This window comes from Bufo bufo, chromosome 2 (genome assembly GCF_905171765.1).
Source record: "Bufo bufo chromosome 2, aBufBuf1.1, whole genome shotgun sequence".
NCBI classification, from domain to species: domain Eukaryota; kingdom Metazoa; phylum Chordata; class Amphibia; order Anura; family Bufonidae; genus Bufo; species Bufo bufo.
The window spans coordinates 536457068-536480359 of NC_053390.1; the positions used below are offsets into that span (position 1 = coordinate 536457068).

Sequence of the window (23292 nt, forward strand, 5' to 3'; positions counted from 1 at the left end):
CGGCGTTTTGGACGGAGAAAATACCGCAGCATGCTGTGGTATTACCTCCGTCCAAAATTCCGGATCAGTTGCCAGAATGCCGGTGTTCTGTCAGAAAACCTTACCTCGTCAGATTCCTTTACCCCACGTGATTTCCGGGGGTGTGTGCCTCCGTGCAAGCACAGTACCATTGCTCGGCGCCTCCGCAGTACCAAGGCATGGGTAAGGTAAAATTACATTACAGTGAGCGTTGACTCATGGACGCATGCGCCCAACCGCGCGTGCGCTCTAAGGGTTAAGGAGATCTGATGGTCTTTTGTCTTGTTAAATCTCCTTACCCTCACACTGCGCACGCGTGGATTGAAGCCAGCCAACAATAAATCTGAAGCACGCTATGTAGTGAGGGTAAGGAGATTTTACAACCCGCGCATGCGCAGTGCAAGGGTTAGGAGATTTTACAACCCGCGCATGCGCAGTGCGAGGGTTAGGAGATTTTACCCCTGAAGGTGCACGCGCGGCGTCCAGGAGTCAACGCTCACTGTAATTTTACCTTACCCATGCCCTGGTACTGCGCTTGCGCAGAGGCGCACAGCCCCGGCAGTCACATGGGGTAAGGGAATCTGACAAGGTAAGGTTTTCTGACAGAACACCGGCATTAATTTACATTGAAATGTATTAGTGCCGGATCCGGCATTAAAAATACTGCATGCGCAGACCGGTAAAAATGTGAAAAAATATATATAACGGATCCATTTCTCCTGGTGACATCAGGTGAGACGGATCCGTTCTTGCAATGCAATTGTAAGACGGATCCGCATTCGGATCCGTCTACAAATGCTGTCCGTTTGCATGCAGATTGCCGGATCACTCTTCCGCAAGTGTGAAAGTAGCCTTACAGGTGGCCACCTCTCCAAAATGGGCGAAGGGGTAATGTTTCTAAATCAATAGGTGTTACCAGGTTTGGGGGGCAGACTATTCTTCAATCAGTGTAAGCCTGTCCAGCTGGATCTTTATTGATACATTTCAAGCAGGAATAATAGAGGAAGGGCACAGCATGTCAGGAGAGGCGACAGGTCTCCTTTCCAGGTTTTGGGCAGGGTTTCCATATTGATGAGCTCTCCTCAGGATGCACTGATCGTGACGTGTGAATGGAGGTTCTGGAAGTTGCAGGTAAGTATGGCCCTCTACAGAGTCTGTCTGCAGTATTGGACTATGTCGCAATGACTGAAGTGCAGGGAAGAAAAGTCGCACATGTGCACTGAGGGCAAACAATGTGGGCGCTACTTACCTCCAGCATTTTCACTAGGATCCTCATGTAGATCTCGGATATGCCCAGAGACATGCCAAACACGGAGGGTAACATGATGAAGACCACTATGACGGTGAGCCATGCTGCCAGGATGTTGTATGCCAGGCTGCCGAAGTCGTCCATGGCCGGGCTGCCAGCCTGCCCCTTGTCATCTGTCTCTCCCCCTCCGCCGACAGCAGGAAACACCGAACTTCTCTGGAAGATCGCTGGGACTTCCTAGACTCTCTGACGTCACCCAGCCCCTCCCCCTCCTCCATGGCGGAGCGCTGGCGACCTCTGCCCCCTCCAGCGCACAGGAGAAGCCGGGGCTGCTCTTTGCCCCGACCACAAGGTGAATTATTCACACCCAGTGGTAACCTGTATACTGCTAGAGTGCCGGCTATAGAGCATGCGTGTGATAAAGGGGTCCTCTACCCATACACCTTGGTGCCCCAGCCACTTTCCATTTTTCCTTCTTCAGCTTTCCATAACTTTTTTATCTTTCTGTGGAGAGCTTGTTTCCTGCGGGATGTGTTTTATTTTTTTTATTTTTACGACATTACCTGTTCAGACGAGCGACTCCCACACTCCGGACTTGCAGCAGCTCCCGTCCTGACCTCCCAGCACTGCCGGGGTCGCATAACTTAGCATGACATTGATATATGATGCTATGTAACCCTTAGAGTTCTGGAATGTATTGGATAACACTGACATAATGCTGTCAGTGTTATCCAATACATTCCAGAACTGTACATAGCATCATAAATGAATATAATGCTATGCGCTCCCGTCAGTGCTGGGAGGTCAGGACGGGTGCTGCGCTGCGAGTCCGATGATAGGGGCGTTAGGCCTCTTTCACACTGTCAGTATTTGTAAGCCAAAACCAGAAGAAGTGCAAAGATTTCTGATACCTTTTCTCTGTAGGTTCCGCTCCTGGATTTGGCTTACAAAATACTGACCAAACACTGATGCAAAATACTGAGCGTGTGAAGCAGTCCTTTGGCTAGTTTCACACCTGAGGCCTTTCCCTCTGGCATAGAATACCAGGAATCAGCCGGACAAAAATCATTTTGTGCAGCGTTTTTTGTCCAGTCCATTCCCTGAATTAGGGCTGCAGTAAACGATTATTTTAGAAATTGAGTATTCTATCGATTATTTTATACGATTAATCGAGTAATCTAATAAGAAAACATGAATTAATAGACTATTTTCCTTTATAAAAACTCATCAGACCCCCTGCCATCAGTCCCCAACACCCTTTGTTCCCCCCTGTGTGATCAGCCCAAGTGCATCAGTTCCCCCCAGTGCCATCAGCTCCGTTCCCCCAGTGCCTTCAGCTCTTCCTCACCCCAGTGCCATCAGCTGCCCGCTCAGTGCCACCAGCTTGCCCCCCAGTGGCACAAGCTTGCCCCCCAGTGCTACTAGCTTGCGCCCCCAACTGCCCTACAGTGCCACAATCTCTACCTCCTAGCCATTTCCCCAGCGACAGTACTTACCTTTCCTGCAGGGGCACCGATCCACAGCTCCTCCATCTTCTTCTCTGTGCGCTGCACTGACGTCACACAGCGTCGGGTCATAGTGCACGCTTACGTGTCAGGAAGAAAGCACGGTGCAGGCCGGCGGCTGGCCACGGGGTAAGTAATAGCAATCGCTTCACTCCCGCTCCATGGTCACATGACACAAACGAATCCTCGATGCAATTTTTTTTTAATGAGTAATCGTTTTAGCCCTACCCTGAATATTTGCCGGGGAGCAGCCCGATCTCTACTGGACCCCATTATAGTTAATGGGAGCAGACAGCAGTATCTGGCAATGCCAGTTCTGGAGGACTCTGACAGACTTTCTTCTGCCGGAACAACCTGCCAGAGTGTTCTGCCACAGATGTGAAACCAGCCTTACAAAGATTACAAATTGATAGTGTAAACGCTGCCACCAGTCAGTCCATAGTCTGGTGTAAATGCTGCCACCAGTCAGTCCATAGTCTGGTGTAAATGCTGCCACCAGTCAGTCCATAGTCTGGTGTAAATGCTGCCACCAGTCAGTCCATAGTCTGGTGTAAACGCTGCCCCCAGTCAGTCCATAGTCTAGTGTAAATACTGCCACCAGTCAGTCCATAGTCTGGTGTAAACGCTGCCCCCAGTCAGTCCATAGTCTAGTGTAAATACTGCCACCAGTCAGTCCATAGTCTGGTGTAAATGCTGCCACCCGTCAGTCCATAGTCTAGTGTAAATACTGCCACCAGTCAGTCCATGGTCTGGTATAAATGCTGCCACCAGTCATTCCATAGTCTAGTGTAAATGTTACCACCTGTCAGTCCATAGTCTGGTGTAAATGCTGCCACCCGTCAGTCCATAGTCTAGTGTAAACGCTGCCACCAGTCAGTCCATGGTGTAGTGTAAACGCTGCCACCAGTCAGTCCATGGTGTAGTGTAAACGCTGCCACCAGTCAGTCCATAGTCTTGTGTAAACGCTGCCACGTCAGTCCATAGTCTAGTGTAAACACTGCCACCAGTCAGTCCATAGTCTGGTGTAAATGCTGCCACCAGTCAGTCCATAGTCTGGTGTAAATGCTGCCACCAGTCAGTCCATAGTCTGGTGTAAATGCTGCCACCAGTCAGTCCATAGTGTAGTGTAAATGCTTCCACCAGTCATTCCAAATTGTAGTGTAAACCAGGGTGGATTTGATTTAAATCAAAATGATTTAAATCACGATTTAAATCACTAGTCAGTAAGGCTTGATTTAAATCATAGTTTTCTACATAAAGACTAATTCTTGCTGGTATAACTTATAATATGCAAGTAGATGAAGATTTAAACAACTTTTCATATTAGTTTGATTAGGTTGATTCTGCATTCATAGGTTTGTAGAAGTTAGGATTAAGGTATTTTTCTCAACTCTGTTCATGTTATAACATTTTTGCTGTGAAGAAGAGGCATGTGATCTCTGCTGAGTCAAATTCAGTTTTGAGAACTGCAAAAGTAAACCAAGCATCTGTGATAATATCTTGTAGGCAGAGAAAGTACCCAATAATCTTACAAAAACCTCTGGAAGAGCATGACATTGTGAATGGATTAATGGAATTTATTTACCAAAAAAATTACACACATAAAAACATAGACTGTGTCGGCAGATAAGAACCATTTGGCCCATCCAGTCTGCCCAATATACTAAATACTATGGATATCCCCTGGCCCTATCTTATATGAAGGATGGCCTTATGCCTATCCCATGCATGCTTAAACTCCTCCACTGTATTTGCAGCTACCACTTCTGCAGGAAGGCTATTCCATGCATCCACTACTCTCTCAGTAAAGTAATACTTCCTGATATTACTTTTAAACCTTTGCCCCTCTAATTTAAAACTATGTCCTCTTGTAGCAGTTTTTCTTCTTTTAAATCTTCTCTCCTCTTTTACCTTGTTGATTCCCTTTATGTATTTAGCAGTTTCGCTCATCTCCCCTCTGTCTCATCTTTCTTCCAAGCTATACATGTTAAGGTCCTTTAATCTTTCCTGGTAAGTTTTATGGTGCAATCCATGGACCAGTTTAGTAGCTCTTCTCTGAACTCTCTCCAAAGTATCAATATCCTTCTGGAGATATGGTCTCCAGTACTGAGCACAATACTCCAGATGAGGTCTCACTAGTGCTCTGTAAAGCGGCATGAGCGCCTCCCTCTGTCTACTGGTAATGCCTCTCCCTATACACCCCAGCATTCTGCTAGCATCTCCTGCTGCTCTATGACATGGTCTGCCTACCTTTAGGTCTTCTGAAATAATGACCCCTAAATCCCTTTCCTCAGATACTGAGGTTAGGACTGTATCACTGATTTTATATTCTGCTCTTGGGTTTTTACGCCCCAGGTGCATTATCTTGCACTTATTAACATTACATTTTAGTTGCCAGATTTTTGACCATTCCTCTAGTTTTCCTAAATCCTTTTCCATTTGGTGTATTCCTCCAGGAACATCAACCCTGTTACAAATCTTTGTGTCATCAGCAAAAAGACACACCTTACCATCGAGGCCTTCTGCAATATATATTAAACAATATGGGTCCCAGAACAGATCCCTGAGGTACCCTACTGGTAACAAGACCATGGTCTGAATATACTCCATTGACTACAACCCTCTGTTGTCTGTCCCTCAGCCACTGCCTAATCCATTCAACAATATGGGAGTCTACGTACAGCCTTATTCTACATAATTAAAAAACGAATCTTTATTTCATGATGGAATAACCTTTGGATGTTAATATATTTTCCTCAAAAAGCATTTTATATAAAAAAAAATCCGATTTAAATCAAAAAAATCCGATTTAAATCATTTTTTTGATTTTTTTTTTAAAAAAATCATAGATTTTTATCCACCCTAGTGTAAATGCTGCCACCAGTCAGTCCAAAATGTAGTGTAAACACTGCCACCAGTCAGGCAATAGTCTGGTGTAAATGCTGCCACCAGTCAGTCCAAAATGTAGTGTAAACACTGCCACCAGTCAGGGCATAGTCTGGTGTAAATGCTGCCACCAGTCATTCCATAGTCTAGTGTAAACGCTGCCACCAGTCATTCCACAGTCTAGTGTAAATGCTGCCACCAGTCAGTCCATAGTCTGGTGTAAATGCTGCCACCAGTCAGTCCATAGTCTGGTGTAAATGCTGCCACCAGTCAGTCCATAGTGTAGTGTAAAAGCTGCCACCAGTCATTCCATAGTCTTGTCACTGCCTGCCCTGTGAGAGAACTGAGAAGATCGGATAGACTTGCAGCACGTGAGTCTATCTGACAGGTCTTTCTGTGTTTCCTTTCTGTTTGTTGTTGTGGGCAGGATTCGACCTCTCCACAGGTTCTGCTCTTTAGCTGTTTAAGAGGCTCTTTTTAAGTCCGCCTCTTACTGCTGACTTTGCGGTTGATATTTTCCTTCTGGAGTTCTGTACTGGTAGTTTGTGGATCTTCTACTTCCCGCTCGTCTCACGCTAAGTCATCCTGTTTTCTCCTTTGTGCGTGTGTTGCTTCTAGGTCTCAGGGAGATGCTGGTCCCTTCACGGTAGAAGGTACCGGCTGTCTCATTCCCTGCTCCCTAAGTTAGGGTTTGCTACAGAGTCAGCAGGGTGTAACGGTCGCGTACACACACACACAGGGGGGAGGGAAGTGACCACTGCGCTCCACCCTTACCCCTTGCCCTGCCTACTTGCCTCGCGAGTCCTAATGACAGGGGACAACTGGACGGCAATCCCTAACTTGGAGTAAGTGCAGGGATGACAGACAGACAAACAACAGGACGTGAACGGACCGAGTCAATACCAGGAAAGCTGCAAAGTACAAATGGAGCAAGCAGAGAATTGTCAGGAGAAGCCGGGGTCATAAATACCAGGAGAGCAGAGAAGTACAAGAGGAGTCCTAAGAGAGTAGTCAGGTGGGAGCCGAGGTCACAATACCAGGACGGATGCGCAGTACAGGAGGATCAGGCAAAAGGATGGTCAAGGAACAGGATCAGGTAAGTATTCAGCAGTCCAACAAATACCAGGAACCTAGAAATTAACAGGCAACCTGTAGCCAGCAGGCTGCCTGTATTTATAGTGGGGAGTGAGGGTCATGTGACGTGGCCAGCGTCACATGACCGACAGACCAACCAGTCGAGCACCGAGTGATCAGCTCGGCGCTCAAGGCAGACTTAGGAGCAAGGAGCCACCCAGCTAGTAAAGCCGCCCTGGGAATGAGGTCAAACACAGAACCTCATTCCAAAAGCTAAGCAACAGTTCTGCGGGCAATGGGGGACCGAGTGCACCTTCGGAACCCTATGACAGTACCCCCCCTTTTACGAGGGGCCACCGGACCCAAGACTTCAGGCGATGGCTTTTCAGGGTGTTCTAAATGAAATTTACGAACAAGTCTAGGAGCATAAACCTCCCTGGCAGGTACCCAAGATCTCTCTTCAGGTCCATACCCCTTCCAGTGAATCAGGTACTGCAAGGAATTATGCACCTTCCTGACATCCACTATTTTAGACACCACATACTCGACAGCATCATTAACAAGAACTGGCGGAGGCGAGGCTTTTGATGGTACTACCGGTTCAAAATATTTTTTAAGCAGAGATTTATGGAACACATTATGAATGTGGAATGACTCAGGCAGCTCCAACCTAAAAGATACCGGGTTAATCACTTCCGTGATCTTATATGGTCCAATAAAATCGAGGAGCAAATTTTTTAGAAGTTACCTTGAGAGATAGATTCTTGGAGGACAACCATACTTTATCCCCAACCTGAAAGTTTACCCCCCTTGAACGTCTCCTATCGGCCTTGAGTTTTTGAGAACATTGAGCCTTTTCTAGGTTCGATTGAACCCGGGCCCAAACTGTGCACAGTTCGGAGGAGAGTTTATCAGCTTCAGGGTTAGAGGAGGAGACGGACGACCCAGAATGAAAACGGGGATGAAAACCATGGTTACAAAAGAAAGGGGAGACCCCAGCAGAAGAATTGACACGGTTATTCAGAGCAAATTCAGCCAACGGAAGGAATTTGACCCATAATTGCTGGTCATCAGCAACATACAACCTCAGGAATTGTTCCACAGACTGATTAAGGCGTTCAGTCTGCCCATTACTCTCAGGATGGTAGGCGGAAGAAAAAGACAACGAAATTTTACATCTTTGACAGAAGGCCCTCCAGAATTTGGACACAAACTGCACACCCCTGTCCGAAACAATATTTTCCGGGATACCATGCAATCGAACAATTTCTTTCACAAAAATAGACGCCAGGGTTTTGGCATTCGGGAGTTTAGACAGGGGAATGAAATGGACCATCTTGCTAAACCTATCCACCACTACCCACACTACAGTCTTACCCTCCGCCAGCGGTAGGTCAGTTATAAAGTCCATCGAGATATGGGACCAGGGTCTACTGGGAATGGGTAGGGGTCATAGGTTACCAGCAGGGCGAGTCCTAGGTGTCTTGGACCTGGCACAAACCTCACAGGCTGACACATAGGACTTGACATCCCTAGTTAGAGTGGGCCACCAATAAGATCTAGAAACCAGATCCTTAGTGCCCTCAACACCCGGATGTCCACAAAAGGCAGAATCGTGACACTCACCCAACAGCTGGAGACGAAATTGTACGGGAACAAACAACTTATCTGTTGGGGTGGATACCGGTGCCAGATGTTGTTCCGACCTAATGCGAGCCGAGATATCCTGGGTAAGAGCTGCTAAGAAGATTTTTGCTGGTAGGATGGATTCAGGTGGTACCTCAGTAGGTTGAAAAGCCTGGAAGCTCCGAGATAATGCGTCCGCCTTCACATTTTTACTTCCCGGCCTGAACGTGATGGAAAAATCAAAACGAGTAAAAAACAGAGCCCATCTGGCTTGACGGGGATTCAACCTCTTAGCAGACTCGAGAAACATAAGGTTTTTATGGTCAGTGACAACAGTTACACAATGCCTTGCCCCCTCCAGAAAATGCCTCCACTCCTCAAATGCCCATTTAATGGCCAGCAGCTCCCTATTCCCTATGTCGTAGTTTCTCTCCGTGGGAGAGAATTTCCTGGAGAAGAAGGCACATGGTCTCAGATTAGTGAGGCTGGCAGGACCTTGTGAAAGGACTGCTCCTGCGCCGTCCTCGGACGCATCCACCTCCACAATAAAAGGTTTCTCCTGATCAGGCTGGATCAGAATGGGAGCGCTACTGAATGCCTTTTTTAATTTTTCAAATGAAGAAATGGCCTCAGTAGACCAATTCTCCAAATCCGCCCCTTTCTTAGTAAGGTCGGTCAACGGTTTAGCAATTACGGAAAAATTCATAATAAATTTACGATAGTAATTGGCGAAACCTAAGAACCGTTGTAAGGCCTTTAAGGATGAAGGTCTTACCCATTCCTTAATTGCTAGTACCTTACCAGGATCCATCTTGAAGGCGTGAGGAGTCAGAACATGCCCTAGAAACAGAATCTCCTGCACACCAAAGACACATTTCTCTTGTTTAGCAGATAGCTGATTCTCCCTCAACACCTCTAATACTTTTCTAACATGAGACACATGGGATTCGAAGTCAGGAGAGAATATCAAAATGTCGTCAAGATAGACAATAACAAATTTACCTAAGAACTCCCTAAGAATGTCATTCATGAAGTTTTGGAACACAGCTGGGGCATTGCTGAGTCCAAAAGGCATCACCTGATATTCAAAGTGTCCTACCGGAGTATTGAACGCCGTCTTCCATTCGTCTCCCTCCTTGATTCGGATTAGATTGTATGCCCCTTTCAGGTCAATTTTGGAAAACCAGGTTGCCCCCAGGACCTGGTTAAATAAATCCGGAATCAATGGGAGGGAGTATCTATTCTGGACAGTGATTTTATTTAATCTCCGGTAATCGATACATGGCCTAAGACCACCATCTTTTTTCTTAACGAAGAAAAACCCCGCCCCCATAGGAGAGACAGAAGGTCTAATATGCCCTTTACCAAGGCTCTCCTTAATATAATCTTCCATGGCCTTGCGTTCGGGCATAGAAAGATTATAAATTCGACCTTTAGGAAACTTGGCCCCCTCTACTAGCTCTATGGTACAATCATAAGGTCTATGGGGGGGTAGAACCTCCGGGGTTGGTGATGAGAATACATCAGAATATTCTCTAACAACAGAGGGTAAAGTATCAGACTTTACTGAGACCCCAGCCTGTACCACGGACAGGCACGAGTCACACTTAGGCCCCCATCTCACCAACTCCCCATTGGACCATACTATAGTGGGGTTATTTAGTCGGAGCCAAGGCAACCCTAGTACCACCTCAGCAGGTAGGTTCTCCAGGACTAGAAGCGAACATCTCTCTGAGTGGCACACACCCACGGTTAGAGAAATCTCTGAGGTACATAAGCTCACCGTACCACCAATAAGAGGAGTAGCATCAATAGCCATGACATGGATAGGAGTTGGTAAGGCAAACATAGGAATACCCAATCTAACAGCATACTCAGAGTCAATAAAGCTAGCCGCTGAGCCAGAATCAATAAAGGCCTTACCCGGCCATTTATCTACTCCCAGAGAAATCGTAATGGGTACCTAGGGCCTGAAAGAACCCCTCCACAGAATATAAACAACTGGCGCCAGCAGATAAAGAGAACGCCCAGTCCTGGGGATCACCCTGTAATCGGGAAATGATAATGCCCACGCGTTGACTCTCGGGGCCAGAGGACACGGGGCGCAAACGGAAGTAAAGTTTGCAACTCTCCTTAAAAGAGAGAAACTTCTTCCGGTCTCCAGAAAAGGTTTCTGGGAGCTTAATCTGGGGCTCAAAATGCGGACTGGAGGCCTGAGGAGTGGAAGAGCCTTGCCCTAACTCAAAAGAGCTGAGTTTTTCCCCTAACTCCTGCACCATCTGCGTCAGATTAGAGACATAGTCAGTCAGGGTCACCAGAGGATTCATAATACAGTGGTTATTGGGCCTGTTATTCTGTAACGGTCGCGTACACACACACACAGGGGGGAGGGAAGTGACCACTGCGCTCCACCCTTACCCCTGGCCCTGCCTACTTGCCTCGCGAGTCCTAATGACAAGGGACAACTGGACGGCAATCCCTAACTTGGAGTAAGTGCAGGGATGACAGACAGACAAACAACAGGACGTGAACGGACCGAGTCAATACCAGGAAAGCTGCAAAGTACAAATGGAGCAAGCAGAGAATTGTCAGGAGAAGCCGGGGTTATAAATGCCAGGAGAGCAGAGAAGTACAAGAGGAGTCCTAAGAGAGTAGTCAGGTGGGAGCCGAGGTCACAATACCAGGACGGATGCGCAGTACAGGAGGATCAGGCAAAAGGATGGTCAAGGAACAGGATCAGGTAAGTATTCAGCAGTCCAACAAATACCAGGAACCTAGAAATTAACAGGCAACCTGTAGCCAGCAGGCTGCCTGTATTTATAGTGGGGAGTGAGGGTCATGTGACGTGGCCAGCGTCACATGACCGACAGACCAACCAGTCGAGCACCGAGTGATCAGCTCGGCGCTCAAGGCAGACTTAGGAGCAAGGAGCCACCCAGCTAGTAAAGCCGCCCTGGGAATGAGGTCAAACACAGAACCTCATTCCAAAAGCTAAGCAACAGTTCTGCGGGCAATGGGGGACCGAGTGCACCTTCGGAACCCCGTGACACAGGGCTTAGGTTCCAGCGTATAAGTTTGTTCACTATCAGGACTTCATACTGTCAGGAAGAGGCTCAGGGATTGTTAGGAGGTTACCATGCCCTCCTCCCTAGCTTTGGGGCCTAGTCTGTTTACCTGTTGCTGTTTGTTTACTTGGTGTTCCTCTTTTCCCCACTTGCCGTGACAAGTCTAGTGTAAAAGCTGCCACCAGTCAGTCCATAGTGTAGTGTAAAAGCTGCCACCAGTCAGTCCATAGTCTAATGTAACCGCTGCCACCAGTCAATCCACAGTCTGGTGCAAACGCTGCCACCAGTCGGTCCATAGTCTAGTGTAAACGCTGCCACCAGTCAGTCCACAGTCTAATGTAAATGCTTCCACCAGTCAGTCCATAGTGGAGTGTAAACACTGCAACTAGTCAGTCCACAATTTAGTGTAAACGCTGCCACCAGCCAGTCTATAGTTTAGTGTAAACGCTGCGACCAGTCAGTCCATAGTGTGGTGTAATCCCTGCCTCCAGTCACTCCACAGTTTAGTGTAAATGCTACCACCAGTCAGTCTATAGTCTATTGTAAACGCTTCCATGTCAGTCCACAATAAATCTAGTGTAAAGGCTGCCACCAGTGAGTCCACAATCTAGTGTAAACACTGCCACGTCAGTCCACAATCTAGTGTAAATGCTGCCACCAGTTAGTCCACAGTTTTCTTGTGCTGTCGATAAGCTCTATATAACGTACAATGATGGAGAATAAATGCATATCTTTATAGTAGAAATGGGCAGATGATGAACAGATATTACATTTCATTCTTCTATAGGGACTTTTCTCTGCAGAAATTCAGTTGGGGCTGGGTTAGTGTCCTCATGTACTGGTGCTACAGTGCTTTACTCTGTCTTCTCCTTTTGCCAACTGTCTCAATGTCTGTGCTGCATAAACATTTTTTAGGTGTTCGCCTCTTCTGGCTTGTGACTTTGGGGTGATTGTCAGTGCCAGTTCCAGACAGTTTGCACCCAGCACCATGTGCATCCGCTGTCCATCCATTGCCACACTGAAGTCCAGTGGCCCCTCTTTCAGGCCGCTGAGACCAGGCTGTATTGTGCAAGCTCAGCGACAACTGACGGTGTCATGACATCATCATTTTGTTTCAGGCCAGCACAGTGAGGCAGCGGGTTTTTAAGGTAGCGCTGCACTGGGATGGATGTGGGAGCTCTGTTAGAGAAGGGCCATTTTGTTAGAGGCCCCAACATTTCTTGTGGGGTGAAGGCCATGGTCTGGGTTCTCCCCTATAATCCCGCCCTGCTTGTGCTATTCTGAGACCCATCACTTTTTTTTTCCATCAATGGAGGTGTGTAACAACTTGTTTTGAAAGTGGGCTGTAGTTTTCATTAGCACCATTTTGGGGTACATAACTGATAAATTTATGTACTATTTGTAAGGGTTAAGGCGAGATGGCCAAAATGAAAAATTCTGGATTTATGCATTTTTGTTACAGCATTCTCGGTGCTAGATAAATAGCAACGGCCATGCACAAGAGATAACGTTGGTCGACCGTTATCTCTCCCAGTGCTCCCATATGTACTGTACATATGCATTCTGGGCTCTGCCAAGCATGTATGGCAATGGGGATAAGGGAGACAGAGGAGGATTTGGAGGCTGAAAAGGAGGACAGGGGGGCTTAGAGGTGGACACAGAGGCTGAGAAGGAGGATAGTGAGGCTCACAGGCAGAAAGGGTGTCGCAGAAGCAGGAGGGCTGAATTCTGTATGAGGACCAACAGTGGCTGCAGTGATTGCTGTGCTCATACACAGGGCGATAATCGGGAACCCAAGGTTTGTTCCCGATAATTACCCCGTGGCCATGCTCATGAGATATATGTTGGCCGAACGCTGGCCCCCCATACATATGCATGAGAAAGAGAGGAGAAAGCCTAGAGAACATCAGGAGGAAGCAAGGTTAGTATGAAGGGTTTATTGTTTGTTACTTGTTTATTTTTGTGTCTGTTTTTTTTTGTTGTTGCAAGTATCATTAGGATTGCATCGGATTCAGTGGTGTACATCGCAGCACCACCATGGAATTTACTTAGTTAATAAGATGGTGAAAGAGGGCTGGATTCAAAGATTGTTTAGATATACAGTACAGACCAAAAGTTTGGACACACCTTCTCATTCAAAGAGTTTTCTTTATTTTCATGACTATGAAGGCATCAAAACTATGAATTAACACATGTGGAATTATATACATAACAAACAAGTGTGAAACAACTGAAAATATGTCATATTCTAGGTTCTTCAAAGTAGCCACCTTTTGCTTTGATCACTGCTTTGCACACTCTTGGTATTCTCTTGATGAGCTTCACGAGGTAGTCCCCTGAAATGGTCTTCCAACAGTCTTGAAGGAGTTCCCAAAGATGCTTAGCACTTGTTGGCCCTTTTGCCTTCACTCTGCGGTCCAGCTCACCCCAAACCATCTCGATTGGGTTCAGGTCCGGTGACTGTGGAGGCCAGGTCAGCTGGCGCAGCACCCCATCACTCTCCTTCATGGTCAAATAGCCCTTACTTTCAAAGTTTTCCTAATTTTTCGACTGACTGACTTACCTTCATTTCTTAAAGTAATGATGCCCACTCGTTTTTCTTTACTTAGCTGCTTTTTTCTTGCCATAATACAAATTCTAACAGTCTATTCAGTAGGACTATCAGCTGTGTATCCACCTGACTTCAACGCAACTGATGGTCCCAACCCCATTTATAAGGCAAGAAATCCCACCTATTAAACCTGACAGGGCACACCTGTGAAGTGAAGACCATTTCAGGGGACTACCTCTTGAAGCTCATCAAGAGAATGCCAAGAGTGTGCAAAGCAGTAACTAAAGCAAAAGGTGGCTACTTTGAAGAACCTAGAATATGACATATTTTCAGTTGTTTCACACTTGTTTGTTATGTATATAATTCCACATGTGTTAATTCATAGTTTTGATGCCTTCAGTGTGAATCTACAATTTTCATAGTCATGAAAATAAAGAAAACTCTTTGAATGAGAAGGTGTGTCCAAACTTTTGGTCTGTACTGTATATATTTATTTATTATACGCACTTATATAGCGCTACTATATTCCGTAGCGCTTTACAGACATTAGCATCAAGCTGTCCCCCTGGGGCTCACAGTCTAAGTTCCCTATCAGTATGTCCTTGGCTTGTGGGAGAAAACCGGAGTACCTGGAGGAAACACGTGGAAGAACATACAACGTGGACACAAACACGTGGAGAACATACAAACTCCATGCCGATGTTGTCCTTGGTCGGATTCAAACCTAGGACCCCAGTGCTGCAAGGCACCAGTGCAAACGCAAGGGTCCAATGTTGATGGAAGGTATGTGTCACCGAGGTTCCTGGCCTCGGTGAAGTAACAGCTGGTATTTTCAGGTGTCAGCGGCAGCTAATGCTGATTGACACTTTACTATTTTAGTATGGCTGTATAGCTGATCTCGGACGGCTCTTACTGGGAGTAGGCAAAGTTCTGGGTGGGTGACTACTCCCCACGTTCCAGGCCGGGTCTTGACTGGCCTATAAAAAACCCAGCCGGCAGTGTCAGCTGGAAGTGATTACCTCTCTCTGACAGAGGAGCTCTGGCAATCGCGGGTGTGGGAACTGAGCTCTGTGCTGGAAAGCTGAGACCTGTGTGTTGGGAGTGCAGGCCACCTAAAGCCTGCATTTGGACTGCTGGAGGCAGAACCGCCGACAAGGTGACGTTTTTTTATGCACAAACTTTCTACTCGGTGTGAACAAACACCAACCTTGCAAAGAGTGTTTTTGTTTTACCTTATGTGTGAATAAACACGGATATTTGAATTACAAACTTGTACTTTGCCTCTGTACTGCACCCGCTTATCCCATCTACCAGAGCAAATCCCCACAATATATATATATATATATATATATATATACACACAGGGGTGCACCGAGCCTTTCTGCTTCCTGAGGTGAAAACTAAAACGGTGTCAAAACCGCCCCCAATGCCAATTTCTTAACCTAACCCCTTTGCCACAATGAAAGAGCTCATTGCCCATGGCCCTCCTGCTGCCCCCTCTTGCTCTTACCTGGCGCTGCCTTAGGCGATCGCCTCACCTGACCTCATTGGTGGTGCACCCCTGTATATATATGGGCACATTTTATTAAGACTGGCGTTTTTAGACACTGTTCTTTATAAGGCCCTGCACTGGCGGTGGATCCCCCGTGGTTATGTAAAGGCACCGGCCTCTTCATAACTTCGGCGGATCCGCGTCCACTTCTAAATGTAGGACCATTTCCTTGCTGTCTTAGGGCTCATGCCCACGAACGTAAGGGCTCCGTGCCCGTGCTGCGGACTGCAAATTGCGGTCCGCAATGCACGGGCACAAACCGTTCACTTAAATGGGGTCCGCGATCCACATCCGACGGTCCGCACCGCAAAAAAGTAGTGCATGCGCTACTTTTTTATGTTGCAGAGGCACGGCCAGAAACACCACAGAAGCACTCCATAGTGCTTCTGTGGGGTTCTGATCCGTGCCTCCGTTCCGCATCTCCGTGACTGCGGACCCATTCAAGTGAATGGGTCCGCGATCCATGATGCGGAATGCACACGGCCGGTGCCCGTGTATTGCGGATCCGCTGTATGCGGGCCTCAGTACGGCCATGGGGGGCACACGGTCGTGTGCATGAGCCCTTACACTTAGACCATTTTCTACGCCTAAGGGCTCATGCACACGAACGTATTCTTTTGCGGACCGTATGCGGAACCACTCATTTGTATGGGTCAGCAAAAACAACGAAAGTTACTCTGTGTGCATTCCATTTCTGTATGTCCGTTCTGCAAAAAAATAGAACATGTCCTATTATTGTCCACAAGGTCCTATCTGTTCTATCAGGGGCCAGCTGTTCCGTTCCACAAAATACGGAATGCACACGGACGTCATCCGTGTTTTGCGGACCGCAAAATACATCCGATCGTGTGCATGAGCCCTTAACCAGACCGCCCACCCCACACCTCTTTTTTTAGAACTGGCATGACTGGGGAGAAGTCGCAATCTGCGCCAGAAATATGCCTCATTTAGGCGTATTCTGTTTAACAAATGACAATTTTTCAGATCATAATATCCCCCCCAGGTTTAGACAGCAGGAAATTAATAAATATCTTCTATCAATTGAACACTCCCTGGTAGCTGAATGAAATGGAGGGGTCAATGTCACTAACTTTAACCCAGGCATGCTCAACCTGCGGCCCTCCAGCTGTGGCCAAACTACAACTCCCAGCATGCCCGAACAGCCTACAGCTATCAGCCTATAGCAGGGTATTGTGGGAGTTATAGCTTTACAACAGCTGGAGGACCGCAGGTTGAGCATGGCTGAACTAACCAAAGGAGTATAACTACTGCGTGGGGGCACTAGGGGGAGAATAACTACTGTCTGGGGCACAAAAGGGCATAACGTCTGTGAGGGCACACAAAGGGAACTGAGCTGGATTGGGCATATATAGGCAGACATTGGGCAAAATTGCTATAGTCCCTCCTTGCATCTTTCAAACGTTGGGAGGTACAGGGCTTGTTCTAGCTTTGTTAGAAAGGTATTGTCATGCACTATATGATATCTAATTCTCATTTTTCACATCAGTCATGGGATAACCCCTTTAAGTAAAACAGCAAATTGCTGCTGACAGAGGACGCCTGTGTGGGGCCAAGGCGCATGCGATCAGCAGAGGGGAAAGCCAGGCATGAGTCTTCATTCCCTACATTCTGCTGCCATCTATTGGCCGAAATGCATATTGCAGAGACACTAAAAATAGTCACATTTTTAAACGAGCCTGATGAGAAAAGATTGTATGCAACAAGAATCAGTTTAATGCCTGCCCTATCTATATGAACAGAACCCATTTATTTTGTGCGGATTTAAAGTGTGACAGTTTTTCTGTACTCCCACACAATTGGTCACGGAGATTTGGGGAAACACGGGCCATGTGGCTTTTCTGCACAGTGAGGGCGCTGTGTGGCTGCTGGGTCCCATTGCCTGCTGGAGCGGCGTGGAGGCGCGATGGTCGCCGCACGGTACCGCGCCAAAGTTAGAGTAGGTCCCCACTTGAAGAGACGACCTTGTCGTGGTAAGTGGGCCTATGCTCTTTGATCAAACTGTATACTAAAGCCTCCTAATAGTGCACAGCAACACATTGATAATAGTGCTTCACCGCCATATCATGCTGTATTTTTAAACAGTCGTTATATCAAAAGCATAGGATTGAGGATGTGCGATTTAGATTTTCTTCTATATTGTAAACAAACACGGGCCATGTGTTGGCTGCATCTCCCTGACCAACCGTGGCTCCCATGACCCGAACTGACTGTATCATAGTGATTGATGATCACATCATCATGTGAGTACAGTACAATGGAACCGCTGGCAGATAGGAATTGACTGTTACCATAGACTTACAGACAACATCTGGAGATGCTCATTTTTATGATGCTGTGCTCACTAGCAACAAATGCGCCTGAGCAGTTAGAAGAAGGGGGTTCTCTCTCTCACTAAATAGGTTCCCCTTTAACACATACATGGGGTGTCAATGGGTTGCCATGGCAGCAAGAGGTCAAGATAAGTCCTGCAGATCTGTCATCTGTATATGCTCATTATGCCTTAGTAGCATACTTGCCACCTTTTGCAAGAGAAAGCAGCCCTCCTTGTAGCTTCCAGGAGATTTGCCACCTTGTCCAGGAGGTCTCCCCTTTTTCCATGGCCCTCCTGGATGGTTCAGGAAAGTTGACAAGAAAGCCTAATAGGCTGCCAGTAAGTTTAAAGGGAACCTGTTACCGTGAAAATGCAATGTAAGCTACAGGGACCAACTTAGCAGGAGGAACTGAGCAAATTGATATATAGTTTTATCAGAAAAGATTCAGTATACCTTGTATTTTATTCATTTAAATTCCTGCTTATTCTGGGCTTTGAAGACAAGGAGACGGTCCTATCAGTGATTGACAGCCTTCTCTCTATGACTGTGTATACAGAGATAGCTGTCAGTCACTGACTAATGACAAGGAGGTCGTCCTAACCCTCTATGACTGTGTATACAGACATAGCTGTCAGTCACTGACTGAAGACAAGGAGACGTTCCTATCAGTGACTGACAGCCTTCCCTCTATGACTGTGTATACAGAGATAGCTGTCAGTCACTGACTGAAGACAAGGAGGCGGTCCTATCAGTGACTGACAGCCTGCCCTCTATGACTGTGTATACAGAGATAGCTGTCAGTCACTGACTGAAGACAAGGAGACGGTCCTATCAGTGACTGACAGCCTTCCCTCTATGACTCTGTACACAGAGATAGCTGTCAGTCACTGACTGAAGACAAGGAGACGGTCCTATCAGTGACTGACAGCCTTCCCTCTATGACTGTGTATACAGAGAGAGCTGTCAGTCACTGACTGATGACAAGGAGACGGTCCTATCAGTGATTGACAGCCTTCCTTCTATGACTGTGTATACAGAGATAGCTGTCAGTCACTGACTGAAGACAAGGAGGAGGTCCTATCAGTGATTGACAGCCTTCCCTCTATGACTGTGTATACAGAGATAGCTGTCAGTCACTGACTGAAGACAAGGAGACGGTCCTATCAGTGACTGACAGCCTTCCCTCTATGACTGTGTATACAGAGATAGCTGTCAGTCACTGACTGAAGACAAGGAGACAGTTCTATCAGTGATTGACATCCTTCCCTCTATGACTGTGTATACAGAGATAGCTGTCAATCACTGACTGAAGACAAGGAGGTGGTCCTATCAGTGACTGACAGCCTTCCCTCTATGACTGGGTATATAGAGATAGCTGTCAGTCACTGACTGAAGACAAGGAGGCGGTCCTATCAGTGACTGACAGCCTTCCCTCTATGACTGTGTATACAGAGATAGCTGTCAGTCACTGACTGAAGACAAGGAGGAGGTCCTATCAGTGATTGACAACCTTCCCTCTATCACTGTGTATACAAAGATAGCTGTCAGTCACTGACTGAAGACAAGGAGACGGTCCTATCAGTGACTGACAGCCTTCCCTCTATGACTGTGTATACAGAGATAGCTGTCAATCACTGACTGAAGACAAGGAGGAGGTCCTATCAGTGACTGACAGCCTTTCCTCTATGACTGTGTATACAGAGATAGCTGTCAGTCACTAACTGAAGACAAGGAGACGGTCCTATCAGTGACTGACAGCCTTCCCTCTATCACTGTGTATACAGAGATAGCTGTCAATCACTGACTGAAGACAAGGAGACGGTCCTATCAGTGATTGACAGCCTTCCCTCTATGACTGTGTATACAGAGATAGCTGTCAGTCACTAACTGAAGACAAGGAGACAGTCCTATCAGTGACTGACAGCCTTCCCTCTATGACTGTGTGTAGTGCCCTGGAGATGGGAGTACTTTGACATTTGGACATTTGGCACTTTCCCCTATGCAAAGTTAAAAGGGGAGATCTAATTACTATGTATAAATATATCAGGGGGAAGTACAGAGATCTCTCCCATCATCTATTTATCCCCAGGACTGTGACTGTGACAAGGGGACATCCTCTGCGTCTGGAGGAAAGAAGGTTTGTACACAAACATAGAAGAGGATTCTTTACGGTAAGAGCAGTGAGACTTTAAAACTACTCTCTGCCTGAGGAGGTGGTGATGGTGAATACAATAAAATAATTCAAGAGGGGCCTGGATGTATTTCTGGAGTGTAATAATATTACAGACTATAGCTACTAGAGAGGTGTTGTTGATCCAGGGAGTTATTCTGATTGCCTTATTGGAGTTGGGAAGGAATTTTTCCCCCCTTAAGTGGGGAAAATTGGCTAGTAGCCCACAGGTTTTTTTTTGCCTTCCTCTGGATCAACTTGCAGGCTAACAGGCCGAACTGGATGGACAAATGTATTTTTTCGGCCTTATATACTATGTTACTATGTTACTTACTGAAGACAAGGTGGCGGTCCTATCTGTGATTGACAGCCTTCCCTCTATGACTGTGTTTACAGAGATAGCTGTCAATCACTGACTAATGACAAGGAGGAGGTCCTATCGGTAATTGACAGCCTTCCCTCTATGACTGTGTATACAGAGATAGCTGTCAGTCACTGACTGAAGACAAGGAGACTGTCCTATCAGTGACTGACAGCCTTCCCTCTATGACTGTGTGTAGTGCCCTGGAGATGGGAGTACTTTGACATTTGGACATTTTTGGACATTTGGCTCTTTCCCCTATGCAAAGTTAAAACTTTGCAAAACTTATAACTGGGGATGTAGCTGTGTTCAGAATTATTTATTTATATATATATATATATATATATATATATATATATATATATATATATATACACTGCTCAAAAAAATAAAGGGAACACAAAAATAACACATCCTAGATCTGAGTTAATTAAATATTCTTCTGAAATACTTTGTTCTTTACATAGTTGAATGTGCTGACAACAAAATCACACAAAAATAAAAAAATGGAAATCTAATTTTTCAACCCATGGAGGTCTGGATTTGGAGTCACACTCAAAAAAGTGGAAAAACACACTACAGGCTGATCCAACTTTGATGTAATGTCCCTAAAACAAGTCAAAATGAGGCTCAGTAGTGTGTGTGGCCTCCACGTGCCTGTATGACCTCCCTACAACGCCTGTGCATGCTCCTGATGAGGTGGCGGACGGTCTCCTGAAGGATCTCCTCCCAGACCTGGACTAAAGCATCTGCCAACTCCTGGACAGTCTGTGGTGCAACGTGACGTTGGTGGATAGAGCGAGACATGATGTCCCAGATGTGCTCAATTGGATTCACGTCTAGGGAACGGGCGGGCCAGTCCATAGCATCAATGCCTTCGTTTTGCAGGAACTACTGACACACTCCAGCCACATGAGGTCTAGCATTGTCTTGCATTAGGAGGCACCCAGGGCCAACCGCACCAGCATATGGTCTCACAAGGGGTCTGAGGATCTCATCTCGGTACCTAATGGCAGTCAGGCTACCTCTGGTGAGCACATGGAGGGCTGTGCGGCCCTCCAAAGAAATGCCACTCCACACCATTACACACCATTACTGACCCAATGCCAAACCGGTCATGCTGGAGGATGTTGCAGGCAGCAGAACGTTCTCCACGGCGTCTCCAGACTCTGTCACGTCTGTCACATGTGCTCAGTGTGAACCTGCTTTCATCTGTGAAGAGCACAGGGCGCCAGTGGCGAATTTGAGAATCTTGTTGTTCTCTGGCAAATGCCAAACGTCCTGCACGGTGTTGGGCTGTAAGCACAACCCCCACCTGTGGACGTCGGGCCCTCATATCACCCTCATGGAGTCTGTTTCTGACCGTTTGAGCAGACACATGCACATTTGTGGCCTGCTGGAGGTCATTTTGCAGGGCTCTGGCAGTGCTCCTCCTGTTCCTCCTTGCACAAAGGTGGAGGTAGCGGTCCTGCTGCTGGGTTGTTGCCCTCCTACGGCCTCCTCCACGTCTCCTGATGTACTGGCCTGTCTCCTGGTAGCGCCTCCATGCTCTGGACACTACGCTGACAGACACAGCAAACCTTCTTGGCACAGCTCGCATTGATGTGCCATCCTGGATAAGCTGCACTACCTGAGCCACTTGTGTGGGTTGTAGACTCCGTCTCATGCTACCATTCGAGTGAAATCACCGCCAGCATTCAAAAGTGACCAAAACATCAGCCAGGAAGCATAGGAACTGGTCACCACCTGCAGAACCACTCCTTTATTCGGGGTGTCTTGCTAATTGCCTATAATTTCCACCTGTTGTCTATCCCATTTGCACAACAGCATGTGAAATTGATTGTCACTCAGTGTTACTTCCTAAGTGGACAGTTTGATTTCACAGAAGTGTGATTGACTTGGAGTTACATTGTGTTGTTTAAGTGTTCCCTTTATTTTTTTGAGCAGGGTATATATATATGAGGAACATGGATTATTATTTACTGTCCCACACAAACCATCTGCTGAAAGGTAGCAGAGCTAGTGAGCTTAACAGGGGGGACCCAGCTTCAAAGCCAGCCAGATGGCAGAGAGCCTCTAGCAGTCCACCTTTGTTTACATTTCTTACCTCCATTAAGCCAGCCAGGAACCCAGCTAATGGAACAGGAAAAACTTCACTGCAGGGCCATTCCCCAGTTCAATGAACATTATCAGACATCCTGGAACCGGCGGTTCATAAGGAATTATGAATTGCCTATCCATCACAGACAAAAACCAGAGACATATTTGTGTCCCTGTGGCCACGATGAAAAGGCCCGTGGTCATAGCTTGGTGGTGGGATACCAGGGAGGGGAGATATACAGTACATATCTGGCAGGTGTATGCTGACTCCTATTTAACATGATTTTGAATGTGATTGCTTAATTCTGAACATAGCTACATACACTCACCTAAAGAATTATTAGGAACACCATACTAATACGGTGTTGGACCCCCTTTTGCCTTGGGATAGACAACAGGTGGAAATTATAGGCAATTAGCAAGACACACCCAATAAAGGAGTGGTTCTGCAGGTGGTGACCACAGACCGCTTCTCAGTTCCTATGCTTCCTGGCTGATGTTTTGGTCACTTTTGAATGCTGGCGGTGCTTTCACTCTAGTGGTAGCATGAGACGGAGTCTACAACCCACACAAGTGGCTCAGGTAGTGCAGCTTATCCAGGATGGCACATCAATGCGATCTGTGGCAAGAAGGTTTGCTGTGTCTGTCAGCGTAGTGTCCAGAGCATGGAGGCGCTACCAGGAGACAGGCCAGTACATCAGGAGACGTGGAGGAGGCCGTAGGAGGGCAACAACCCAGCAGCAGGACCGCTACCTCCACCTTTGTGCAAGGAGGAACAGGAGGAGCACTGCCAGAACCCTGT

At 46.8% G+C, this 23292-nt stretch overlaps 2 protein-coding genes across 2 annotated transcripts in view; one reads left to right on the forward strand and one right to left on the reverse strand.

Annotated features, from left to right (window-relative positions):
* GPAT3 (glycerol-3-phosphate acyltransferase 3) overlaps positions 1–1536 on the reverse strand; it is a 62545-nt gene extending 61009 nt beyond the window's left edge. Inside the window, exon 1 of the mRNA XM_040417997.1 lies at positions 1268–1536. Coding sequence (XP_040273931.1) covers positions 1268–1411 — 144 coding nt within the window. The 5' untranslated portion in view covers positions 1412–1536. The remainder of the gene's footprint in view (positions 1–1267) is intronic.
* ABRAXAS1 (abraxas 1, BRCA1 A complex subunit) overlaps positions 1531–23292 on the forward strand; it is a 144440-nt gene continuing 122678 nt past the window's right edge. The window contains exon 1 of the mRNA XM_040417999.1: positions 1531–1619. The gene's annotated coding sequence lies outside the window, so the exon portion shown is untranslated. The remainder of the gene's footprint in view (positions 1620–23292) is intronic.